At 36.4% G+C, this 22,017-nt stretch overlaps 2 protein-coding genes across 3 annotated transcripts in view; one reads left to right on the forward strand and one right to left on the reverse strand.

Annotated features, from left to right (window-relative positions):
- Positions 1–6,875, forward strand: part of bmp1b (bone morphogenetic protein 1b) — a 36,303-nt gene extending 29,428 nt beyond the window's left edge. The window contains exons 14-20 of the mRNA XM_067397589.1: positions 537–697; positions 2,888–3,068; positions 3,426–3,551; positions 5,819–5,946; positions 6,064–6,277; positions 6,356–6,606; positions 6,717–6,875. Of these exons, the coding sequence (XP_067253690.1) occupies positions 537–697; positions 2,888–3,068; positions 3,426–3,551; positions 5,819–5,946; positions 6,064–6,277; positions 6,356–6,606; positions 6,717–6,851 (1,196 nt within the window). The 3' untranslated portion in view covers positions 6,852–6,875. The remainder of the gene's footprint in view (positions 1–536; positions 698–2,887; positions 3,069–3,425; positions 3,552–5,818; positions 5,947–6,063; positions 6,278–6,355; positions 6,607–6,716) is intronic.
- Positions 6,876–8,650: 1,775 nt separating this feature from the next.
- Positions 8,651–16,233, reverse strand: trim69 (tripartite motif containing 69). 2 transcript variants are annotated; one of them, XM_067399095.1, is made up of 6 exons: positions 15,654–16,233; positions 15,482–15,577; positions 13,177–13,410; positions 11,974–11,996; positions 11,754–11,869; positions 8,651–10,863 (listed from the first exon to the last, which is right to left on the reverse strand). In XM_067399095.1, exons 1-6 carry the CDS (start codon positions 16,173–16,175, stop codon positions 10,319–10,321), a joined length of 1,536 nt encoding a protein of 511 aa, XP_067255196.1. In that variant the 5' UTR covers positions 16,176–16,233; the 3' UTR covers positions 8,651–10,318. The 2 variants fall into 2 exon arrangements, with proteins under 2 accessions (XP_067255196.1, XP_067255195.1); XM_067399094.1 differs by having other exon boundaries at positions 11,754–11,872.
- Between the last annotated feature and the right edge of the window lie 5,784 nt (positions 16,234–22,017).

Consider the following 22,017-nt stretch of genomic DNA (forward strand, 5'->3'; position numbering starts at 1 on the left):
TAATGATTTTGCACACAGAGCTTTGGTATCTCATAAAAAGAGCACACATAGACAGCATCTAGGGAAAGAGATCCCTACTCTCTCTGTTAGCAGCTCTTTGATGAGACGATCTTTTCAGTGCAAAGATAACAGCAAAGACACTTCACTAATTCTAGGAATATGGACTAATAAAAGGCTTATGTTGCTCATGCATTCATTATGCCAAGCAAACTTTCAATTCATGTTTAAGAATGGGTAGCAATTCTGGATTACATGGACCTGCATCTAATGTGTTTTCATACAGTTGATTTATTGATGCTTGCATTCAGTTTGCTTTAGATCTTTGACCAGCTTTGATGTGTCTGGCAATGGCAAAAATTAATAGAGTTGTTGAAAGCAGGAACATTTCTTATGAAAGGCTTTAAAAGCGGTGTAGTCTGATTTTTGCTAGTCAGAATATTCGTGTTTAACATGTTTAACAATCTATGTATGTTGACTTGCCTCAAAGTCTAAGTCTATCAAACCTACATAATGACTTCTCTATTTGATCCCAGCAGCTGCCTGTGGAGGATTCATCTCCAAACTCAACGGCTCCTTTACTAGTCCAGGATGGCCGCAGGAATACCCGCCCAACAAGAATTGCGTGTGGCAGCTCATTGCACCCGTACAGTACCGCATCACGCTGCTTTTTGATACTTTTGAGATCGAGGGGAACGATGTAAGTTGACTATGCTGGGGATTGTGTGACTTGTACCATGGTTTCCAAGAGCAAATTATCTTTTGACCACAATGACAATGAAATACATTAAAGGTACACTATGTTTTGGCCCTCTAGTGGTTAAAAAACAAAACTGCATGCATTTTGTAGAAGAATGTAGTTTTGGTTGTGCTTCGGCGCTACGTGACTGTGCGGATGAATATGGTTCTTTCTCATAACTAAAAAAGAGTGAGAGATTATCCTGCTGCTCTTAAAACATTCACTACTAGGCTTAAAGGGGACCTATTATGCCCTTTTTCACAAGATGTAATTTGTTTCTGGTGTCTACAGAATGTGTCTGTGAAGTTTCAGCTAAAAATACCCCACAGATCATTTATTATAGTTTGTCAAATTTGACCCTATTTGGGTGTGAGCAAAAACACGTTGTTTTTGTGTGTGTCCCTTTAAATGCAAATGAGCTGCTGCCTGCCTCCCAGAAGAGGGCGGAGCTTTAACAGCTCACGCTTTGGTTGCTCAACGACAACAAAGCTGGAGAATCTTACGCAGCCAAAATGACGATTGTCAGTAAGGGCCTTACATTGTCAAAGCCTTACATTGTTCATTGTTCATTGTTGTAGTCCTTACCAGCCATTTGTTGTAGTCCTTAAAAAGCGAATTCTGTGAAAGACAATATCTCCCTTTGCATTGAATTTTGAGCGTTGTAACTTTGCAGATGTTGTTTATGCTCAAACAGCAACATTACACACCTACTAAAGCTAAAAAAGTCAAATCATAATCAAGGACCCCTTTAAGATATATAACCAGCTTAGATAGAAAGGATCTCAAGCTGACTAGCTGAAGACGTTACTGTAGTTATACCCATTAAAGCAGAACCAAGTAACTTTTTTTACCTTCATAAATAGTTTTCTAAGTCCTTACGATGGTTAATTGACTTGTAGTGGTGTGTTTGAGGCGAACGCTAACCCCCTCTGGCACGTCTACGCCAAAAAACAGCACTTGCAAGTTGAGCTGCGCCAACCCAACACAATCTCGCCTCATGTTCATGTTAACGCGAGAGTGAGAAAATGCTTTACGGTAATTCAAAAACAATGTATATATTATGACTATTTCGAAAATTACCCACCTCCATCGAGATTTCTTGTACCGTATTTGCAAAACTACTGCGCTGGTGAGCATTGTAGTCATTGTAGTCCAGAGCTGCGCTTGGAGTATTTACGACAGTGTGATTCACTGAAGGAACCTGTAGGGGGAGCTTCACAAATCTTACTGAGTTCCGCTTTAATAGACAAGGTAGTTCCTTGAAAATAAATTCCAACACAGCGCTACAACAACCATAATGAAATGATTCTTCACAATAGATAATGCTTTACAATAAACTCTGTTAGAGAGCTACATATGGCAATTTATCTATTCAATAAAATACTTTACTCACCTTTTGAGTAATAAAAACACCATCTCCACATTGTCTTTACAAAATTTTAAACCCCACAGTTCTTGCCATCCCTAAAAAGCTAAGCGAATGTTGATTCTTGTTTTATTACAAGCATTACGCTGTCATTATTTGCCAGAAGACTTTGCTCCGTTTTTTTTTTAAATGGGTGATTCCCCAAGGTTCGATATTTAGCTGCACAATGTCAACCTATGCCACTTCCATTTGACACATGCATAGGTTTGTATCATGTTGTGTCATTTTTATATCATATTTGTGTCATGTCATATAATGTACTTCAAAAAGCAGTTCTTCTCTACTGTGAAACAGAGGTGTACGTTACACTTTTTGCACATCACTTTGGGTGTTCCTGTGCACCCAGGAACCCTGCATCTTCCCTTCTTGTCACACATTATTTGCTAATGTGAGGTATGGTCCAAGACATCTCTGAAAAGTACCCCTGATCGCACAATGTTGCCCTGAGGCAACAAAAAGAAAAACTGAATTTCTGATCATGCAAAATAAAAAAAACTTAATAAAACCTGACAAAAGGCTTCTCTACACCTTCATTCACACATACGCATGTGTAATATTAGAGCCAGACCACTTATAATAGGCTTGCCATTAATCAGGGTAAGACAAAAACAAATTTTGGAAGAAGGATTAATGATGTATTGACTCATTATTTTAATTTAGAATAAAAAAAAGTTACATTGCGTACCTTTAATACAAATCATTAGTTGTTGTCTCTCTGTTTCCAGGTTTGTAAATATGATTATGTTGAGGTACACAGTGGTTTGTCCACTGACACAAAGCTTCATGGGAAGTTCTGTGGCACAGAGAAACCAGAGGCGATCACGTCCCAGCTCAACAGTATGCGTGTTGAGTTCAAATCAGACAACACTGTGTCTAAGAGAGGCTTCAAAGCTCAGTTCTTTTCTGGTGAGCATGAGATTTGATTTACGGTTGTCTTCTGCAATGTTAATCGGCTAACGAACAATATTATTACGTTTCTTGACTTTGTTTTCTGACAGTTTCTGACTCTTTTAAAGAACAATTCTGGGATTGGTACAAGAACTTTCAGAAAGTAATGTCAAGCTGTCCTTCAGTTTGTAAATACATACTTTTACAGTAATGTACTTACAGTGGAAGTCTGTGGCAAAGTACAGTACTGTCAAGTTTCCTTTAATAGCCTTCATTAATGTCGTAGACTCCTCTTTCACTGTTATTTATATAAATGGGCGTATTGTGTCAATCAACAAACTACAGAATAATGCAGTTCCTCTTTTTCTCTGGCAGACATGGATGAGTGTTCTAGGGAGAATGGAGGTTGCCAGCATGAGTGTGTTAACACGTTTGGGAGCTACAGCTGTCAGTGTCGCAGCGGCTTTGTGTTGCACACCAATAAACACGACTGCAAAGAAGGTTTGGCTTTACATTACGTTACCAGTCATTCTTGTATTAGAAAATATTAGTGATCTGTGAAATAAACGATTTAGAGAGGCAGGGAAACAATAATTTGGCAAATCTAAAATTTAGTAGGTTGTGAAGGCATTAATTTGACAAATATGACGAAATTAAGAACTATTCTTTTTGAACTCGTACATATGCAGAGATTAATGTTTTTTTGCAAAGCTCCATTTTGTTATTGCTCCAAAGCTGCCCTGAGTACAAAAAAAAAAAAAAAAACACTTCCTTTTGCTTTTTGTAAACTCTTTAAACCTGAACATGAAGTTACGATTATGTCTTAATAATTTTTTTTAATCAAAATGAAAATAATTCCTGAAATGAATATATGTTAATTTTCTTTTAGATTTTCTTTCTTTTAGAATCAGACTACAGTTATTGATCTGTAGTCCCTTTCAAGGAAAGTCTGTTCAGTCGGCGGCCATATTTGCAACACCTCTGTGCAGCTATTTCGGGCATCCAAGTATTATCTTTTTGAATGGGGGGATCTTGAAATCTCAAAAAACTGCTTGTCGAGCTCACAATTAAATAAAATGTTTCAAATCAGCAACAAAATCTGACATGAACTGTCCCATAAATGTTTCTTATGCTCAAATTTGTTTTTTCAGGCTAGACCAGCTAATGCACTTTTGCAATCCTAAGCGCGAGTCTCCGGTTTCTATAGGAACTGGAGCCTCTAACAGCAGCTGCAGTGACGCAATGACTTTTACAAGCAATTGGCTATTTTATTTAGAAGGCGGGATGTCATATTGCGTGTTGCAATTTCTCCCATTCATGAGTAATGGGATTGAACCATCTTTCTATATCAATAATCTTTGTTGCATGATTATTTATTATTCACAAAATAATTAATAATTTATTGATTCTCACTAATTCTTCTTTTCTGTCTTCTGTCTATAAGCCTATTGCTTATATATGTTCAGATACTCCAGTTTGGGAAGCCCTGACATTTAAAGGGTTATATCACCCAGATTTGAAAACTGTCCTTAATTACTCACCCTCATGATGTTCCAAACCCGTAAACACAGTGCAGCACTTCTGCTGACGCAGGAGCCGGCCAATAATGAGTTAGCGTTCTGACGTTGAACACGGAAGTGCTGCACTGTGTTTACTACGTCAACTGCATACGAGGCTGACATGGAAGAGAAGAAATTGTTGAATAAAGCATTATTTTTGTTTGTTTTTTGCGCACATAAAGTATTCTCGTCATTTCACAACATTACAGTTAAACCACTGTAGTGAAGTGGACTGTTTTAACAATGTCTTTACTGCCTTTCTGGGCATTGAAAGTGGAGATAACTTTGCAGTCTATCGGAGCCCATAAAGCTCACAATTTTTATTTTAATTTGTGTTCCAAAGTTCCAAAGGTCTTATGAGGGTGAGTAATTAATGACAAAATTTTCATTTTTGGGTGAACTAACCCTTTAATGCACTTAATTTTGTTAATTTTTTTTACTTTTTTTTATCATTATAGTACAAGAGTATCCATTGAATTGAATTGAAATTGAATTGAAAAAGTAGTTTGATTATATTACCCAAAATGTGTAATGTAATGTAATATATTACATTGCTAACTACCGTTTTCAGTACTTAAAACTACACTCTAAAAAATGCTGGGTTAAAAACAACCCAAGTTGGGTTGAAAATGGACAAACCCAGCAATTGGGTTGTTTTAACCCAGCGGTTGGGTTAAATGTTTGCCCAACGTGCTGGTAGTTTTATTTAACTTGACTGTTGTATAAAAATTACTGTATTGCTTGCTTAAAATAAACCCAAAATATGCTGGAAATTAACATGTATTAATATGTTTAATAAATTAGCATTTATTAATAAGATAATAAATAATAAACAATAAACATTTATTAAATTGCTTATTAATAAATGTACACCTTTTGATTATTATTGTTGCCTCTAGTAATTATGTGTCTGATTTTTAATTTCTCACCTATTTTGGATTAATTTTAAGCCAGCCATATAGTCATTTTTAATCAGTAGTTGGGTTAAATAAAACTACCCAGCAGGTTGGGCAAACATTTAACCCAACCACTGGGTTAAAACAACCCAATTGCTGGGTTTGTCCATTTTCAACCCAACTTGGGTTGTTTTAACCAAACATTTTTTAGAGTGTATGAAAATAAGATATACAGTAATTTCATTAAGCTTTCTAACCATTCTTTAATTGAGGATTCACAACAAGCACCTATGTCCTGGTTTTGTGCTTTCAGTGGGCTGTGATCAAGCCATTACCAGTGTGTCCGGTATCATCACAAGTCCAAACTGGCCGGATAAATACCCCAGCAAGAAGGCCTGCACATGGACCCTATCCACGACCCCAGGCCATCGCATTAAACTGGTACTTTAAACAATCATTTTGTTAGGCCGAATGATTCAAGATACATAGTACACTAGTAAACCATTCCACCAGCTCTGTTTGTGTGGTGATTAATCCAAATTGTATTCTCTCCCATAGGCTTTTGAAGAGATTGACATGGAGGCTCATCAGGAGTGTACATACGACCACTTGGAGATATATGATGGCCAAAATGGCAAAGCGACCAGTTTCGGACGCTTTTGTGGGAGCAAAAAGCCATTGCCGGTCATTTCCAGTGGTAACACTATGTTCCTGCGGTTCTTCTCGGACAACTCAGTACAGAAAAGGGGTTTTAAGGCCTCTCATTCAGCAGGTATTTCTTTCTCTGAGTGGTCCTGAGGTTCTCCATGAATGTTTAATTTTGGTTACTGATAATCGTCCTTGTTCTCAGAGTGTGGTGGTAGTCTGAAGGCAGAGATTAAGACCAAGGATCTGTATTCCCACGCTCAGTTTGGAGATAACAACTATCCCGGAGCTTCAGACTGCCAATGGGTGATCTCAGCGGAAAAGGGCTATGGGGTGGAGCTCATCTTCCACACATTTGAGATTGAAGAGGAAGCTGATTGCGGCTATGATTACGTGGAGCTGTTTGATGGTGCTGATGTCAAAGCACCCAGGCTGGGACGCTACTGTGGGTCTGGGGTAAACAAGATTTTGTTAAACCAACATAAGCACATGCAAACATTATGCTTCATAATGTCTATACATTTTACAAGGCAATAATTTGTATGTCTCAATTTTATCATTTATAGCCACCAGAGGAGATCTACTCAGCTGGTGATGCCATTGTCATCAAGTTTCATTCGGACGACACCATCAACAAGAAAGGTTTCCATGTTCGGTACACAAGCACCAAGTTCCAGGACACCCTGCACACTAGTAAGTGAGTTCCTCATGAGAGAAGAGCTCCAGAGAACATTGCAGCCAGGGGCCTCAGATGCCTCCCGTGCACCAGTATTAGTGATGCCACTCGGGGCCCTTGTTCCCTCCACTCCAGACTGCAAAGAGGAAGTCATCATGGTGCCAAACACATATGTAGCCTTTCAGCTATAAGAAGCAGAGAGGAAAAGCTTGATGTAGGGATATGGCAACAATTTTTGCCCTGTCGTACTTCAAAGGGTCAATTGAACTCCACAGGAAATGAAACATCAGATTGGTAGATATAATCAGTATGAAGAGCTTTTTTGTTTGTAAGTCAAGGAGGAAGAATTAATTGGATTCAGAATTTCCCAGATGCACTTTGTTCTAAGGCATCTAAAATACTTTTAGATGATTGTTTTATTATAAAAAAAAATCATAATTCTTTATTGCCACACATCTAGGTTGGTCATAATTGAGTTTGGAAATGTATAAAATATCAGTCAATGATAATTACAAGGATTATATTTTTTTTGTAAAAAGCAGTTACATGAGAGTTGTACATGATTATTCAGACTCCTAGACTTAGAATTATATTAGTAGAAATAGATCTGGTGCAACTTTACCCACTCACAAGATGCATGGAATAAATCATCAAAGCAACAATGAAGAGGGATTCGGCAACACTTGTGATGAGAGGAACATTGTGTGTCAATGAATACCGACACATTGAGAGCCTTCCCTTAGACTTAAATTATTTGACATGAAATTGTCCATCTGAAGAAATGTTATTGTGACTAATAAACATTATTTGAGCGGACATTATTTGAAGCTTTTTTATTGCTCTTTTGCCTTTGTATATAAAATTTGTGTGTATAAAATGAGCTAGGATCATCAATGAGTAGTGTCTGATTTAGAGAACAACCTTTAACAGAAATCATGATATTTTGAAACTATAGGCTACTAGTTTTTAAATGTTTTTGTTTATTATACTATTACAGCCTTTGTGTAATCTGCAGAGAGCCAACCTGGATAAAAACCTTTTATGGTCTCCCTAGCCTGGTCAGGCCCTAGACATTAAAAAAAAAACAAAAAACAAATCAGGCCATTTCATATTCAATATAGCACGGCCTCAAGTGCATTTGTTGTTTTATGGTACATTTAATACATTTTATTCAGCAAACATCCTTAAATGATATCCGTCTGCTGGAAGATAGTCCCTCGCAGTTGTAGCCTACGTAAACAATTTATGTTTATCTATGTGTGCTGAGCAGAGATGCTTGCAAAACTAGACTGACTTCATGTCATACATTTTAGTACATCTGGAATACTGTATTATTGTATCAATTATCCAGATCCAGGAACTATTCTTTTTTTGATTTATTTAAAGCCGTATGCCACACTTTGTGTTTTTCACAAAGTAATTATAGGGTCTTTTATTACTACATACTGTATATAACCATGTAGCTAAGAGGTACCCTACATGGCAAAATAAAATCAGATCGGTTTCATTGTGTGTAATTTTAAATTACATCATAACTCATGCCACTTGTTGGTTAAGCCATTGTGTATAATAATTATAAAGGTGGAAAACAAGAGATTTGGCGTAAGCCTAATTATTTTTAATCACTCTGTAGTTCCCATAGACTATAAAAGGTAGTTCCCAGAAAACTAGACGGAGAGTCAGCGTTCTATCACTGTGTGTTGGAACAAGATTACACCTCCTTGCGGTTAGTGGTGGTAACTGCATTGATCGTATGAAGTCATGAAAGAATTTGTTACATATTTACCAGACAGTAAAAATGAAGCAAAACATTTTGTTGTTAGTTTTTAATTCATTTCTTCCAGAAATTGTACATGTTTGTATAAAAATGATAACTATAAGAAGAGTGCACATTATCCTAATACTGTATAGTCAAATGTGATTTCTTATTTTGTTTATATCTGTATATTTTCTTTTCTTTTTCTTTTTTAAAAGCAGGAATTGTATAATGACCATGCTTCTTTATGCCCAGTGGCATTTTCACTGGTGACTAACCTGAACTGACTGTTTTGCTATTTACAGCAATGAGCTGTGACATCAAAGGCGGCAGATAAGGGAATAGCAATTTTCATGCTTTTAAAACCATTTTCATGCTTTTAAGGTCCTTCAGAAAAGAATCAGTCACTGGTTACATATATACTGTAATAATTTTGTTTATGTTGCTTCTTGTAATAAATAAATGTTTATTGTTCCCAGAACGATGTAATTACTGTATCTACCAGCAGGGGCTGACTGGACTAGCCCCTTACCAGCCAAATCTTCACTCGCCCCTTTCTTTACAAAACCTAGGAATATCACATAAACCTGTATATGCAAAGGCAGTGATATATGTCAGGGTATCTTATGCTTATAGTTCAAAATAAAATCACTTACAGCAGCATTAAAGTGAGAAAGGATCATAAGCCATGGTCCAACCATTTTTTTTTTTTTTTTTTTTTTTTTTTTTATACAGGTGATTTGGTTTCATTTCCATGTGCCTCCACTAACCCACTGCAATGTTAAGATGTTCTAATCATAAATGCTTTTGCAATTTTTTTTTTAATTTTTAAAACTTTAAATATCTAGGTCCAGCCTAGTGTTATGCATAAAAAAATATAAATATAAAATAATATAAAATAAAATCACTTTTAAAAGGTGTAACACTGATGTGTGTCAGTGGTGTGTGAGAACAACCAGCCTATACTGGTAAAAATCCACTCACTCATTTTTTTTTTCTAATTCCCATGAATCAAAAGCAGTCTCTTCAACGAGCCGATTCAGATTCTGCCATACAATGACATCATCAGAGGGAGAAGCTCCGCCCACAGCCGGTGATGATCTGCCCTATTAGCATAGACACAGCCTGAGTCCGGCATTTCTGTATCCTCACTGTAGCAGCTGGAGATGTACAATGTCTGCGCTAAAGAGGCATTACAAGTGTTGCATCTTGGGATATACCAATGCACATAAGAGTCTCCATAGACTCCTGTGAGTCACTAAGGACATTATGGTTAAATTTCATTTTCAAAGGAAATGTCCTGAAGAAAATCGTCTTGTACGTTTGCGCCAATAATTTTTTCAACGCTGGATTTTCACAAAGGTTGATTCTGAAACATATAAGGCTGAACACCGCTACTGACGGTTTCTGACATTTTCAGTGCGTGAGATTGTCCTGTTTTGTTGTCGCCAGTAGCCCGGAGCATGAGCTCTTGAAGCACCACCCTCTTCTTGGAAGTGGGCCGCAGCACCAGCTCATTTGCATTTAAAGGGACACATACAAAAACGGCGCGTTTTTGCTCACCCCAAGAAGTGGCAAATTTCACATGCTATAAAAATAATGATCTGTGGGGTATTTTGAGCTAAAACTTCACATACACACTCTGGGGACATTAAAGACTTATTTTACAAGGGGCATAATAGGTCCCCTTTAATATTATGAAATATGAAAAAAGTATAAAAATTAAAAGCTCAAATTCAGATTTTGGGCAGGAACACCTTAAGAGGTTCATTTTCATGCACTTTATCCAAGAAGCCCAGGTTAAAATAAGGGTAGAGGGTCTCAGTGAAGGTGTCCTTGAAAGTGTAGAGGTGCGTCATGCTCTCAGCATTGTAGAAGGACACCAGGCCTCTTTTGTAGTCCAGATACACGCCAATCCTTGCCAACTGCTCTTCCAAGGACAGTAATGTTGGTGGAGAGGTCCCGGCCATGTACTGAACTCCATACGACAGTGAGAGCGTCCAGAAGCCATTGGCAGGCATGGTATTGATGACTCCTTTTCTGGTGACGGATTCACGAGCGACTCCTACAGTCCACACCGTGCTGCTGTACACCTCCACCTCCCAGTAATGGCGGCCTTTAGTGAACCCTTGACTGCCCATGAGAGACAGGGCGGCGTTGAAGCGCTGTGGGTTGTCCTGCACCGTGATGTTGAAGGTCTGGTAGCGCACACAGGTCAGCGAAGATGTAAGACTGAGCCAGGGGTTGGCCGTTTTGGAGTTAAATGTGATGGCTGAGGGAACTAGAAAGGGAACAATGTAGTAGAGAAGTGTTAGTTAATGACATAGAAATCAGATAAGACAAAGTATTAGTTCACTTTCAAATTAAAATTTCCTGATAATTTACCCATGTCATCCAAGATGTTCATGTATTTCTTTCTTCAGTCGAAAAGAAATTAAGGTTTTTCATGAAAACATTCCAGGATTTTTCTCCATATAGTGGACTTCAATGGAGCCCAAACGGTTGAAGGTCAAAATTACAGTTTCAGTGCAGCTTCAATGCAGCATTCTACGCAATCCAAGACAAGGAATAAGGGTCTTATCAAGAGAAAACATCGCTCATTTTCTTAAAAAAAAAGAAAAAAAAAAAGTACGTTTTTAAAAATAAATCCCACCTCAGGTCAAAATTTGAACTAAATTGTCATATACAATATGCTAGTGCAAGTATATAACAATTAGTTCACACTTTGACCTGTGGAGGGCAGTAATACACTTAGCAGTGTCTACACTGCTGGAATTCAAATAGAGAAGAAGAAGAGAGCTGGTTCAAGATGAGCATTTATAGTTAAAACATATAAAACTTGTAAAAAAATGTTTAGAAAATGAGTGATGGTTTCTCTAGATAAGACCCTTATTTCTCGTCTGGGATCACTGTAAACTGTAATTTTGACCTTCAACCATTTGGGCTCCACTGAAGTCCACTATATGGAGAAAAATCCTGGAATGTTTTCATCAAAAACCTTCATTTTTTTTCGACTGAAGAAAGAAAGACATGAACATCTTGGATGAAGTGAGTAAATTATCAGGACATTTTAATTTGAAAGTGAACTAATCCTTTAACTGCATTTACTGACTCTACACATAACTATGTGACAATGCATATTTCATCTTTAATTCAGGATCATTCTCAAACCTGGATAGATGCTACCCTTCAGTGACTTCCACACTCTGTACTGCAGGGGCCCAGCGAAGCGGCCTTCACACAGGCTGGGCGGGGTCAGTGCCTGCCTCTCGAACTTCGGTGGCTGCCTGCTTGAAACAACAAAAGCCCAGACACAAAAACAATTCAAGCACTTCCTCATGAAAATATTAGTGAACACATTAAATGTAACAGATCCATGGAGGCCACTTACTTTTGAAGCAGGCCCTTTATACTCTGCAAAAAAGACAGGAAAAAGGAGATTGATGAAATTGGCTCAGTTCGAGAGGCAGGGGCAGAAGTTTTCCACATGAGATCAGTGTTTGAAACTAAGCTACACCTCATTTCTTTATCCGCGACTCTGGAAAATCCCCTTATGCTGCACTAATGGCATTATCTTCCTATTGCAAGGGTGAGACCATTATATTGCATCCTGTGTTGACACGACCCAAATGATGTCCCACAGAATTTTTGTTAGCTGTTAACTATTGAAATTATTATATATAAATATATAATAAGATATATTATAAATAATATTTTATATTTATTTTTTACATTTTTATTATTTAATAATATATTTCAGATAATTTACTAATATTTAGTATTATACATATTTATACAGAGAAAAAATAAAACTCCTAATATTATAAAAAATGGTAGATGAATCCTGTTCACATCCAGGCACTCGCATTGGATGTGGATTTTCTTGCTTTACAACAGGATCCACCTACCATTTCTGATATTTTGTTTCCCTTCTGGAGCACCCATAATTTTGTTTGTGAGTTCCAGATGCGCCCCTGGTTGAGATACGTTCTTTGATTATGTCTAATATTACAACATATATTATAAGCAATAATATTACATTAATAATCTAGTAATATAATATAATATTTGTTTAAAAAAACACAAAAATGTATCATATTTATGTTTGTGTAAAATACATAAAAATAAATGTTTTAATGCAAAACCTTTTTATATAAAAACTATACATTTAAAATTTGAAAATTATATATATATATATATCATTGAAAATGTAAAGTTATATACATTTTAAGTTATACTTTTAAATGTATAGTTTTTAATATTTAATATTTATTTTAAAATGATTTACAACTATCATTGTCGTTATTTTTATTATTTATCATATTTTTATGTATATTGTATTTTATTATATGCAACACTTCACTGCAGCGCAACAATATATTTATTTTAATAATGTAAATAACAATCTGTCTTGTCTTTAAAGAGTCACTGCTGTGAATCACTGCAGTATTTAACTGTAGGAGGCGGAGGCGGAGGCAGCTTCTCTGTCTGCACATCCATTAGCAATAACCTGATGCTTCAGTTATCACCAGCATTGAAAATTACCTTTGTGCTGCAAATATCTGTGTGTGTGAGCTTGTGGCTATGTACTCACCCTGAGTAGCTTGTAAGGATCCTGTTCGCTGAGTTTTTCCTCGATATCATTCATAGCTCTGCGCAGACGTGATATCTCCACACTGAGCAGGGCCTTGTGCTCGTCCAGCCTTATCAGCTCCCGCCGTTCCTCCGTCTTCAGCTTGACCTGCAGGAGTTTCTCTTCCTGGTACAGGAACTGATGGAGCTCGCTGAACTGTGCCTCGATTCTCTGCTTCAGATCTGCAGTGTGGTCCTGGGTACAGAAGCAGTACAATTTGAGGTAATGTTTTCCCTCAGAGGTGGGAGTCAACACATGTATTTGGTATTTGCAACCCATTTAGCTTGTGTGAAACAGAATATTTAAGAAAATGTATTGAAAATTGTATTGAATGTATTGAAATTGACTGGATCGTGAAAAGTGAGCATTTTTATAGTACAATGGAAACAGAATTGTTTTCTTCCAAAGTTTTTGGTAGATCTTAAAGGGATAGGTCACCCAAAAATGTACTCACCATCATTTTGTTCCAAACCTGTATAAATTACGGAACACAGAAGAAGATATTTTGAAGAATGTAGGTAACCAAACAGTTGACATACTATGGAAGTATGGAACTATTTGTTCACCCTCAATGCGTTCCAAAATTGTACTCTTAAAAATAAAGGTTCCAAAAAGGGGTTTTCAGAGTGATGCCATAGAAGAACCAGATTTGGTTCCTCAGAAAAACTTTCAATGAACAGTTCTTAAAGAAACCAGTTTTTTTTCCTTAATGTGAAGAACATTGTAATAATTTGTTTTCCAAATTAAAGGGATAGTTCACCCAAAATTGAAAATGATCCCATGATTTACTCACCCTCAAGCCATCCTAGGTGTACATGTATATCTTCTTTCAGACAATCACAATCAGAGATATATATTTAAAAATATCCTGGCTCCTCAAAGCTTTATAATGGTAGTGAATGGGGGGCTCAATTTTGAAGCAAAAAAAGTCCATCCATCCATCCACCCATCCATCCATCCATCCATCCATCCATCCATCCATCCATCCATCCATCCATCCATCCATCCATCCATCCATCCATCCATCCATCCATCCATCCATCCATCCATCCTAAAAGTACTCCACACAGCTCCAGGGGGTTAATAAAGGCCTTCTGAAGTGAAGTGATGCATTTTTGTAAGAAATATCCTTATTTAAATCTTCATTAACTATAATAACTAACTTCAGGCAGACCCCTGACTCGATGCATGATGCTATGAAATATGGGAAATGCAGAGGATAGAGCAAAACAAAACAAAACACCGGTCACGAATTAGTCTAAAACAAGAAATTTTAAAGAGAAATGTCAGAGGAAGAGAAAAGGAGCTTGAATTACAGCGTGAGAAGCGTCTAAGCTTTTTAAACATGGATATTTTTCTCAGAAAAATCCATCGCTTCGCTTCAGAAGGCATTTTTTAAGCCCCCGGAGCCATGTGGAGTACTTTTACGATGGATGGAAGCACTTTTTTTCACTTCAAAATCGAGCCCCCCATTCACTACCATTATAAAGCTTGAAGAGCCAGGATATCTCCGACTGTGTTCGTCTGAAAGGAGAAAGTCATATATACCTAGGATGGCTTGAGGGTGAGTAAATCATGGGGTAATTTTCAACCCTTTAAAAAACATTTTGTGCAATGGATATTAAAGGTTCTTCATGGAACCATCATGCTAATAAAGAGCCCTTATTTTTTCTTGTTTATGCAGAACATTAAGGAGATATTTTGTAAAAATGTTTTGGTCCATAGAATGAAAGTCACTGGGGAACAATGTTGTTTTTTATGTCACTGTATGGACAAAAACAGTTAAAATATCTTCAAAATATCTTCTTTTTTGTAATTTGGAATGACAAAGGTGAGTAAATGATGGCAGACTTTTCATTTTTGCATGAACTATCATTTTAAGAAAGTTATTCATGTTTATTTGAATCTACTACTTGCTGGAAATGGTCAAGAATTTAGATCATGTGGTTTATATAAACACTGGCAGTGGCAGTGCTAAGTTAACTTAACACTGGGGGGTTTTTCTGTGCACAAAATAACAAAAACATTTTCATTACTTGAAATAATATGTGTTAACTTATTTTCATTAAACTTGATGTACTAAGAAAAACAAAACAAACAAAAAAAGAAAGAAAGAAAGAAAAAAAACCTAAACAAGTTAATAAAAAACTACAGGAGTATCTCAATGACACTAAACTAACACTGTATCAGATAATGATCAGGGATCATTTCCAATGCTTTCCAAGGAGATTGCGCATGAGATTGTGTGGCAGGAGTTTCTTCTTACTTTCAGTTTCTTCACCTCCTCTTCAGTCTCTCTCTCACACTCTAGAGCAGTGTTGAGCTCTTTTTGAAGGGCGCTTGCAGAAGTGGTTAGAGAAGCCTATTCAACACAAAAACAATGAGCTTTCTGCTGAGCTGAATAAGTTCTAAAATAAGAGAAAGTCTTTGACTCTTACCCGATATCTCTGCTGTGCATCTTGCACGCACACCAGCGTATGAGCCCGGTGTTCCTGAGAGATCCCGCACACCAGACACACCAGCTCCTGGTCTTCCTCACAGTACAGTTTCAACTCTTCTCTGTGTCGGCTGCAAACTGGGGTCGGAGGAACCGTGTCTGCTGACAACCCGGACAGCCGATCCCCACTTTCCTCGATCCCCTGGCAGTAGCTCTCCACGATGTTGGCCACAATGCGGTTGGGTCTGTAGCTCTGGCCAGGGAAGACCGTCCGGCATTGAGGACAGGAACCAGATCCACCTTGGCCTTTGCCGCGAGGGCCGCTCCAGTAACTCGTAATACAGGCCTCGCAGAAAGTGTGGTCGCAGGGCAAGGAAACCGGGTGCTTGAACAAGTCCAGGCAGATGGAGCAGGTGAGGTCCCTGCTAAGGCGCTGCGCAGAGCTCTTGGACACTCGAGGACTGATTTCAGCCCTCAGCTTTTGCTTGTCCATTTTGTCCTGTGTGGGAAGTTTGTTGGACATCTAGTCTGTTCTCTGTGATCTTCAGTGCTGTTCTTCTCTTTGTCTCTTCCCTGTCTGCTCTCTCAGAGTTCTGGCCCTGTCTTTCCTGTTGACTGTGAGAAAGGATAGGGGGAGCTGAGGGGGCGGCTCTTGTCTCAGGCTTGATCCTGCCGAAAGTTGGCTGGAGTCGCACGTCCCCTCTGCTTTCCTTCAACATGACGTCAGACCTATACAGCCAGGAAACCAAGAGTCTAGAGCCCATGGACTGTTTATTTTAAGAGAAAGCCTTTTCTAGATTGGTCCTGAAATCTAGTATAAGAAACTTTATTGCACACATGCAGTAACCTGGTATTCATCCAAAACCTTTTAATCCCCTCCATGTGACTGTGCATATGTCAGCACAAAACAATTTGTGAGTAAAACCAGATGTGCCCTACTTTTTTCCCACTCTTTCTTTTCAAAACTTCCATAAAGGATATAAATGTATTCAAAACAGTACAGCTAATTTTCTGATGCATCATTATGTTTATGTTCCACAACTATACCACCCATTTACTTTTTAGAAATGAATTTTATTTCTATATAATTTTCTGATGCATCATTACATTTCTCAAGGTTTGGTCTCACAACTTCCAGCCAATTACGTTTTAAAATATTATTTTATTTTATTTCAACCTGAACAGCTACATTCTCTGTGCTTTGTAAATGCTGTTGTGTTTTTCTTGCGTCACACGCTTTTGTCGTCCATAAAACAATATTTATTTTTCTCTCCTGATTGATAATAAATATCTCAGTAAGAGAAACAATAACAAAATTGTCATTCAATATTATTCCAAGTTAGCATTTGAGGAAGACCGTCGTATCATGTTGTAAGTGTCATTGTGGTCTGCACATGCCTGCAGCAGTGGCTTGTGTTAGTGAATCTCAAGGGACTGCAAGCCGAAAAGAAAGAGCTGGATTTGAACTCTCTCCCCATGTTCCCCTGGACTGCTCGGTCTCTGCTTCCTTCCTGTTCGTTCAGTATTGTTGAAGTTTAATTCCATATATCCTTCCCCTCTTCCAAGTTCTCAGAAGAAAAAAAAAAAAAAAAAAGATGGAGCTAAAGCTATAATTTAATGCAGAGAAGAATAACCAAACGGATGTTTGAATAAACATAGAATAAACATAGATAGTTGTGGAGTGTCTCTTGGGAAACACAAAGTCAAAGCCTTGAGGGCTCAGAGTGACTCAGAAATTGGTTTTAGGTCAACTGCAGTGGTGGTATCTCGATCTTCACAGGAAACTTGGCAGTCACGATAGGGGCTTTTAAAATCGGAAACTCTTTTACAGTTGTTTACTTGCATTGGGAAATTCCACCCCACTTCAGCTGGGTGGGTTTAAGAGTTTTGGGGCTAAAGTGGGAAGATGAGAAACCCACACTAGGAACCAGCTGGTAAGCCCTGCGGTTGAGGATTCTGAGCGAACTGCTCTCTGATTCGTGCAAACACTGCGATTCACCGCATACAGCCTCATGTGAGTTTCAGTGCATGAGTGAGGGCCGTAACCACCATAGTCATTGAGGGGGACAAATTTGCCCCCCTCTTGCACTGCTCTGCTGCACTTTATTTACCATCTATCTGTATGTTGTTAGGATGACAAAGAAGTTTAAAAGTTACATTTTTAGTCTTGTAACAGCTCTTGTCAATGGCTACATCCGAAACTAGGCAGCTGACTTGTTGCTCACTGCCCTATCACTCAATGACTTTGCAGGTATTGTGCGAGCTTTGGTGACAACTAAGTGAATATTTAAGTACTACAATAGTAATTTCTTGCTAGAAATGACATCAAAGGTGGAAAAAGATGGTCAAAAATGTACATTTACACACTAACTTTGGATTCAGACGGTCCTTGATGCCTTTCTACCTTGGAATAGGCACCATTTTTCAGTTTTTGGATGCAGCCAAAGTCAAAATGCCAATAAAACAAAGTAGGCAGGGTTCACTTTACTGTTCATAGAAGCAGAACTTCTTTTAAACATCAGCTGTTTTGCGATACACTGTTAGCCCGGATAAGTTGAATTTACTTAAAAAATTTGAGGAAACTGGTTGCCCTAAAAAAATTAAGTAATGATTAAGTAATGTGAACTTAATAATTCGAGTTCATTTAACTTAAAATGTTTTGTGATATTAATTACTTTGTAGTTATTACAACTAGTATATTTAAGTTCAATGTACTAAGCAAGTTAACTTGCCACCAATCAAAATTCATCCATGCCTCCCATCATGCATTGCTGCATGAATAAATTATGAGCTGAATTGTCTTAGTAATTTTCTTTATTCTCACTATTTAAATTTTGCTGTTTTTCTGTGACTTTTTAGTAGCTTGTTTTCTAATGTTCAGAGTTGATCTGTTTATCAGAACATGTTGCTTGTCACCGTCATTGAGATTCACAGGCTGATTCTTGATGTCTGTATGTGCCTAAAATATATATATATATATATATATTTTTTTGTGATAAGGACAACTTAAAAAAAAAAAAATTGTATTATAGAAGTTGATCCTCTGCTGTAGAATCACAGTGCTGCTGTAATCAATAATGTAAATCTAACTCAGAGATTGGACTCTAAATGAGTTCAGTGATTCAGATCAAATAATGATTATGTGAAAACATAACCAACACCACCTGATCATCTTTTAACTTTGCTTGTCTGGTTGGTTTTATTGCAGTTAAAACTGCCCAAACAAAATCTAATATTAAAAAGTTAAGGGTCAAGAGCTCAACTAAAACAAACCCTGACCCTCGATGATGGTAACTTAAAAATTGTGATTTTCTCCTAGTGAAAAACTATAAAAAGGTAAATGTTAGGAAAAAAATGTCTGTAGAACAGCCAAAACAAATGTTCCAACTGCTCATCAACAGCTCCTTGAATTCACACACACCACGACAAAATGGCGTCATTACCTGCCACAAACCAGTGTGAAGGAGGCGTGGTCAGGAGAAAAACTTCATAATTTAAGTGCATTTAACTTACATTTATTAGCACATTCAAATACACCCACAAATTAGTAGAATTTACTTATATTTTATAAGTAATGCAATCAAACTTAAATATTTTAAGTATATTGTAATTATATTTTTAAGTAAATATAAAATCCAGGCTAAGAGTGTAGAAATGTTAAAAGATCAACAGAAACATCCAGCGACGCAAAATACTCTACTTTTTTTCTCAAAAATGGCTGTTGTGAATTGAAAATATGCATTTAGGCTACGTGATTCCTAACTGAGTGTGACGAGACAAGAAATAACACTGAGTGTTTGAAACAACGCTGAGTGTTCATGGGCATAATGTTATCAGTGGCGGAATGTTCTCTTTTGGCTTGTGCGTAGTCTTCACACAGACGAGCGTGTCAATCTATCGCTTAATGCCGTTGTATAGACTCTATTCTTTCCAGTGAATTCACAATACAAAATGCACACAAATGTATCCCAGATCTTGATATATAATCACTGAAGAGCATCTTTGATTTTAATGGAGAAAAAAACTAACGAGGGCGGATTAGAACCTGGAACCTCTGACACAGTTAACAAAAGTTCTACCACCAGGCCATTAGGGAAAAATAAATTCTAATTGCAGATCTATGTATTTATTTGCTAACGTGAAGAAACTCGTGACTAACAATATCTTGTAGCTATTGTAGATATAGTAGATGTAAGAATGAAACTATCACAATAAACATAAGTTCTCAATGTACTATTCAAACAGATTTTTCGCAGTGTTATTTTTTTCTACAATTGTTAGAAACTAATTGTTAGCCTCCCACCCCCAATAGTTACGGCCTTTGCATGAGTCACCATTTGATCCCATTACATGAATGTAGTCATGCACACAGTTCTAAAATCCCTACTCTGTATTTGTTAGAACATGCTATGGAGGAATGTATTATAAACACGTTGAGGTCATGCTATAGATTGATTCCAGCAGGAAACTGTCCCACAGTGGCGGCAGAGACATAATATAGTTCATTTAAATCTATTTTTGGATAATTATTACATGCACTTTTATTACTTCATATTAGTTAAAAAAATGTACTTGATTAAAAAAAAAAAAAAAAAATCAACTTTTTTTTTTCTTTTCCATACTTGGAACAGCTAGAACATTGTGGCTCAAATTAATAATTGGCATTGGAATTGGCGCCCTCTTGTGGCCAATGGATGCAATTTACAATTAAGAGTTTTCAAGATGCAATCATTTATTATATAGCCTATGCGTGTATATTTACATATAATACAATACTTTTAATAATTAATTTGTCACACTGTGGGGGAATTAAATTCAAATAACTAACTAAATACATTTTTGTTATAACACATTCATGTTATTTGTAGGATTTTTTATTTTTTAAATTTCAGTCTTTTTTGTTTTAAATGCTGTCTTTAAATTTAATTTCTCATTCTCATTAAATGTTTTCAAAAAACAGTTCCAAAAGACTTTTTTTTTTATTATGGTTGCGAACATTACAAAGATGACATTAATGATGTACAATTTTGTAGTATACAACATGTATCAACATTATGTACAATGTCATCTGAACATACAAAACGAAAAAAAAAAAAAACAATAACTGCAAACAGAAAAAGATAAAGAAGAAAGAAAAATTAGCAGAAAAAAGAAAAGGAAAAAAGAGGGTAAGATATTAATTTACATTTCAAGTAGAGTATAAATTAAAGTCATTACAAATTGAGGTTGTTCTTCTTGCTTTCTTATTTACAGAGGATGAAATAGTGTTAAGGTACATTTTAAATTCTTTCAAAAAAAAAAAAAAAAAAAAAAAAGTTAGTGAATTTACATTTATAGATATAGAATTGGCCAAGAAAATAAATTACATTTATAACAAAACAAGCTTTGTTTTTATTAGAATCAGAATCAAAATGGCCAAAAATTATATGAAAGTTACAGATATATCTTGTTGGATGTTATCTTGAATAAATGTTTCAATATCTTTCCATAGTTGTTAGAAACATGACCAAAATAGATGATAGACAGTTTCTGTGTGCACTTGGCAAAATGAGCATCTTGTATCAATATTGGTTTTATATTTAATCATAAAAAATATTTAGCAGGGTAAAATATATTTATTATTTTGAAAGATACTTCTTTTGCTTTATTGGTGATAAAATATTTTTGTTGAAAAGACCAAATCTATATTCCAATTTAAATTTTTAAATAAATTATTCCAGTAAAACATTGCAGGAGATATTGAGATAATATCTTCAAGAAACAGGTATCTAACTTTATTGTTTCTATCTTTTTTTTTTTTCCTGAAAAACATATTTTACATTTCGGAGTGTCTATTGTCACACATGCTGTGTGTGGAATTAAAAAAAAAAAAAAAATTATTTGCTTTACATGCTTATTTATATTTTTTTCATTTATTTTTTATTACCCTATGTCCAAAGCTGTATTTTTTCATGAAAAAAAAATGAACATATTGTTGCAACATTTGACCAAAATAAACATTTGGTCAAAATCTCATGTTATAAAAGATGAAATGATATGCAGGATATTTAAGACAATATTTGCTGATTAGATAGCAATATAGTTTGCCACATCTCAGACCTCAAATACATAAAATATTACCCCCCCGATAAACAGACTTTCTCACTGGATCTATGCAAATCCCATAGGTGACCTATTTTGATCTCAAAAAGGTGAGTTCTCACTGAAAGGTGAGGAGTTTGCTTCTATGAATTCCTAAAAAGCATACAGATTCCTGTTGGTATCGCTCCCATAACCATGGCAAATTATTTTGGAGTAACTGGTACATTGTATTCTGAAAGAAATTCAGCGTAAGTCATTAGTAAACCTTTGTTGTTAAATAGCTG

This window comes from Chanodichthys erythropterus, chromosome 10, assembly GCF_024489055.1.
Source record: "Chanodichthys erythropterus isolate Z2021 chromosome 10, ASM2448905v1, whole genome shotgun sequence".
NCBI classification, from domain to species: domain Eukaryota; kingdom Metazoa; phylum Chordata; class Actinopteri; order Cypriniformes; family Xenocyprididae; genus Chanodichthys; species Chanodichthys erythropterus.

Excerpts from the sequence above, each read along its gene's own strand:
- trim69 (XM_067399094.1), bottom strand. The coding sequence starts at position 16,175 with ATGTCCAACAAACTTCCCACACAGGACAAAATGGACAAGCAAAAGCTG. Across the intron at positions 11,997-13,176 it reads ATCCTTACAAGCTACTCAGG|AGTATAAAGGGCCTGCTTCA; the intron begins GTGAGTACATAG and ends TCTTTTTTGCAG. Across the intron at positions 11,873-11,973 it reads ATAAAGGGCCTGCTTCAAAA|CAGGCAGCCACCGAAGTTCG; the intron begins GTAAGTGGCCTC and ends TGTTGTTTCAAG.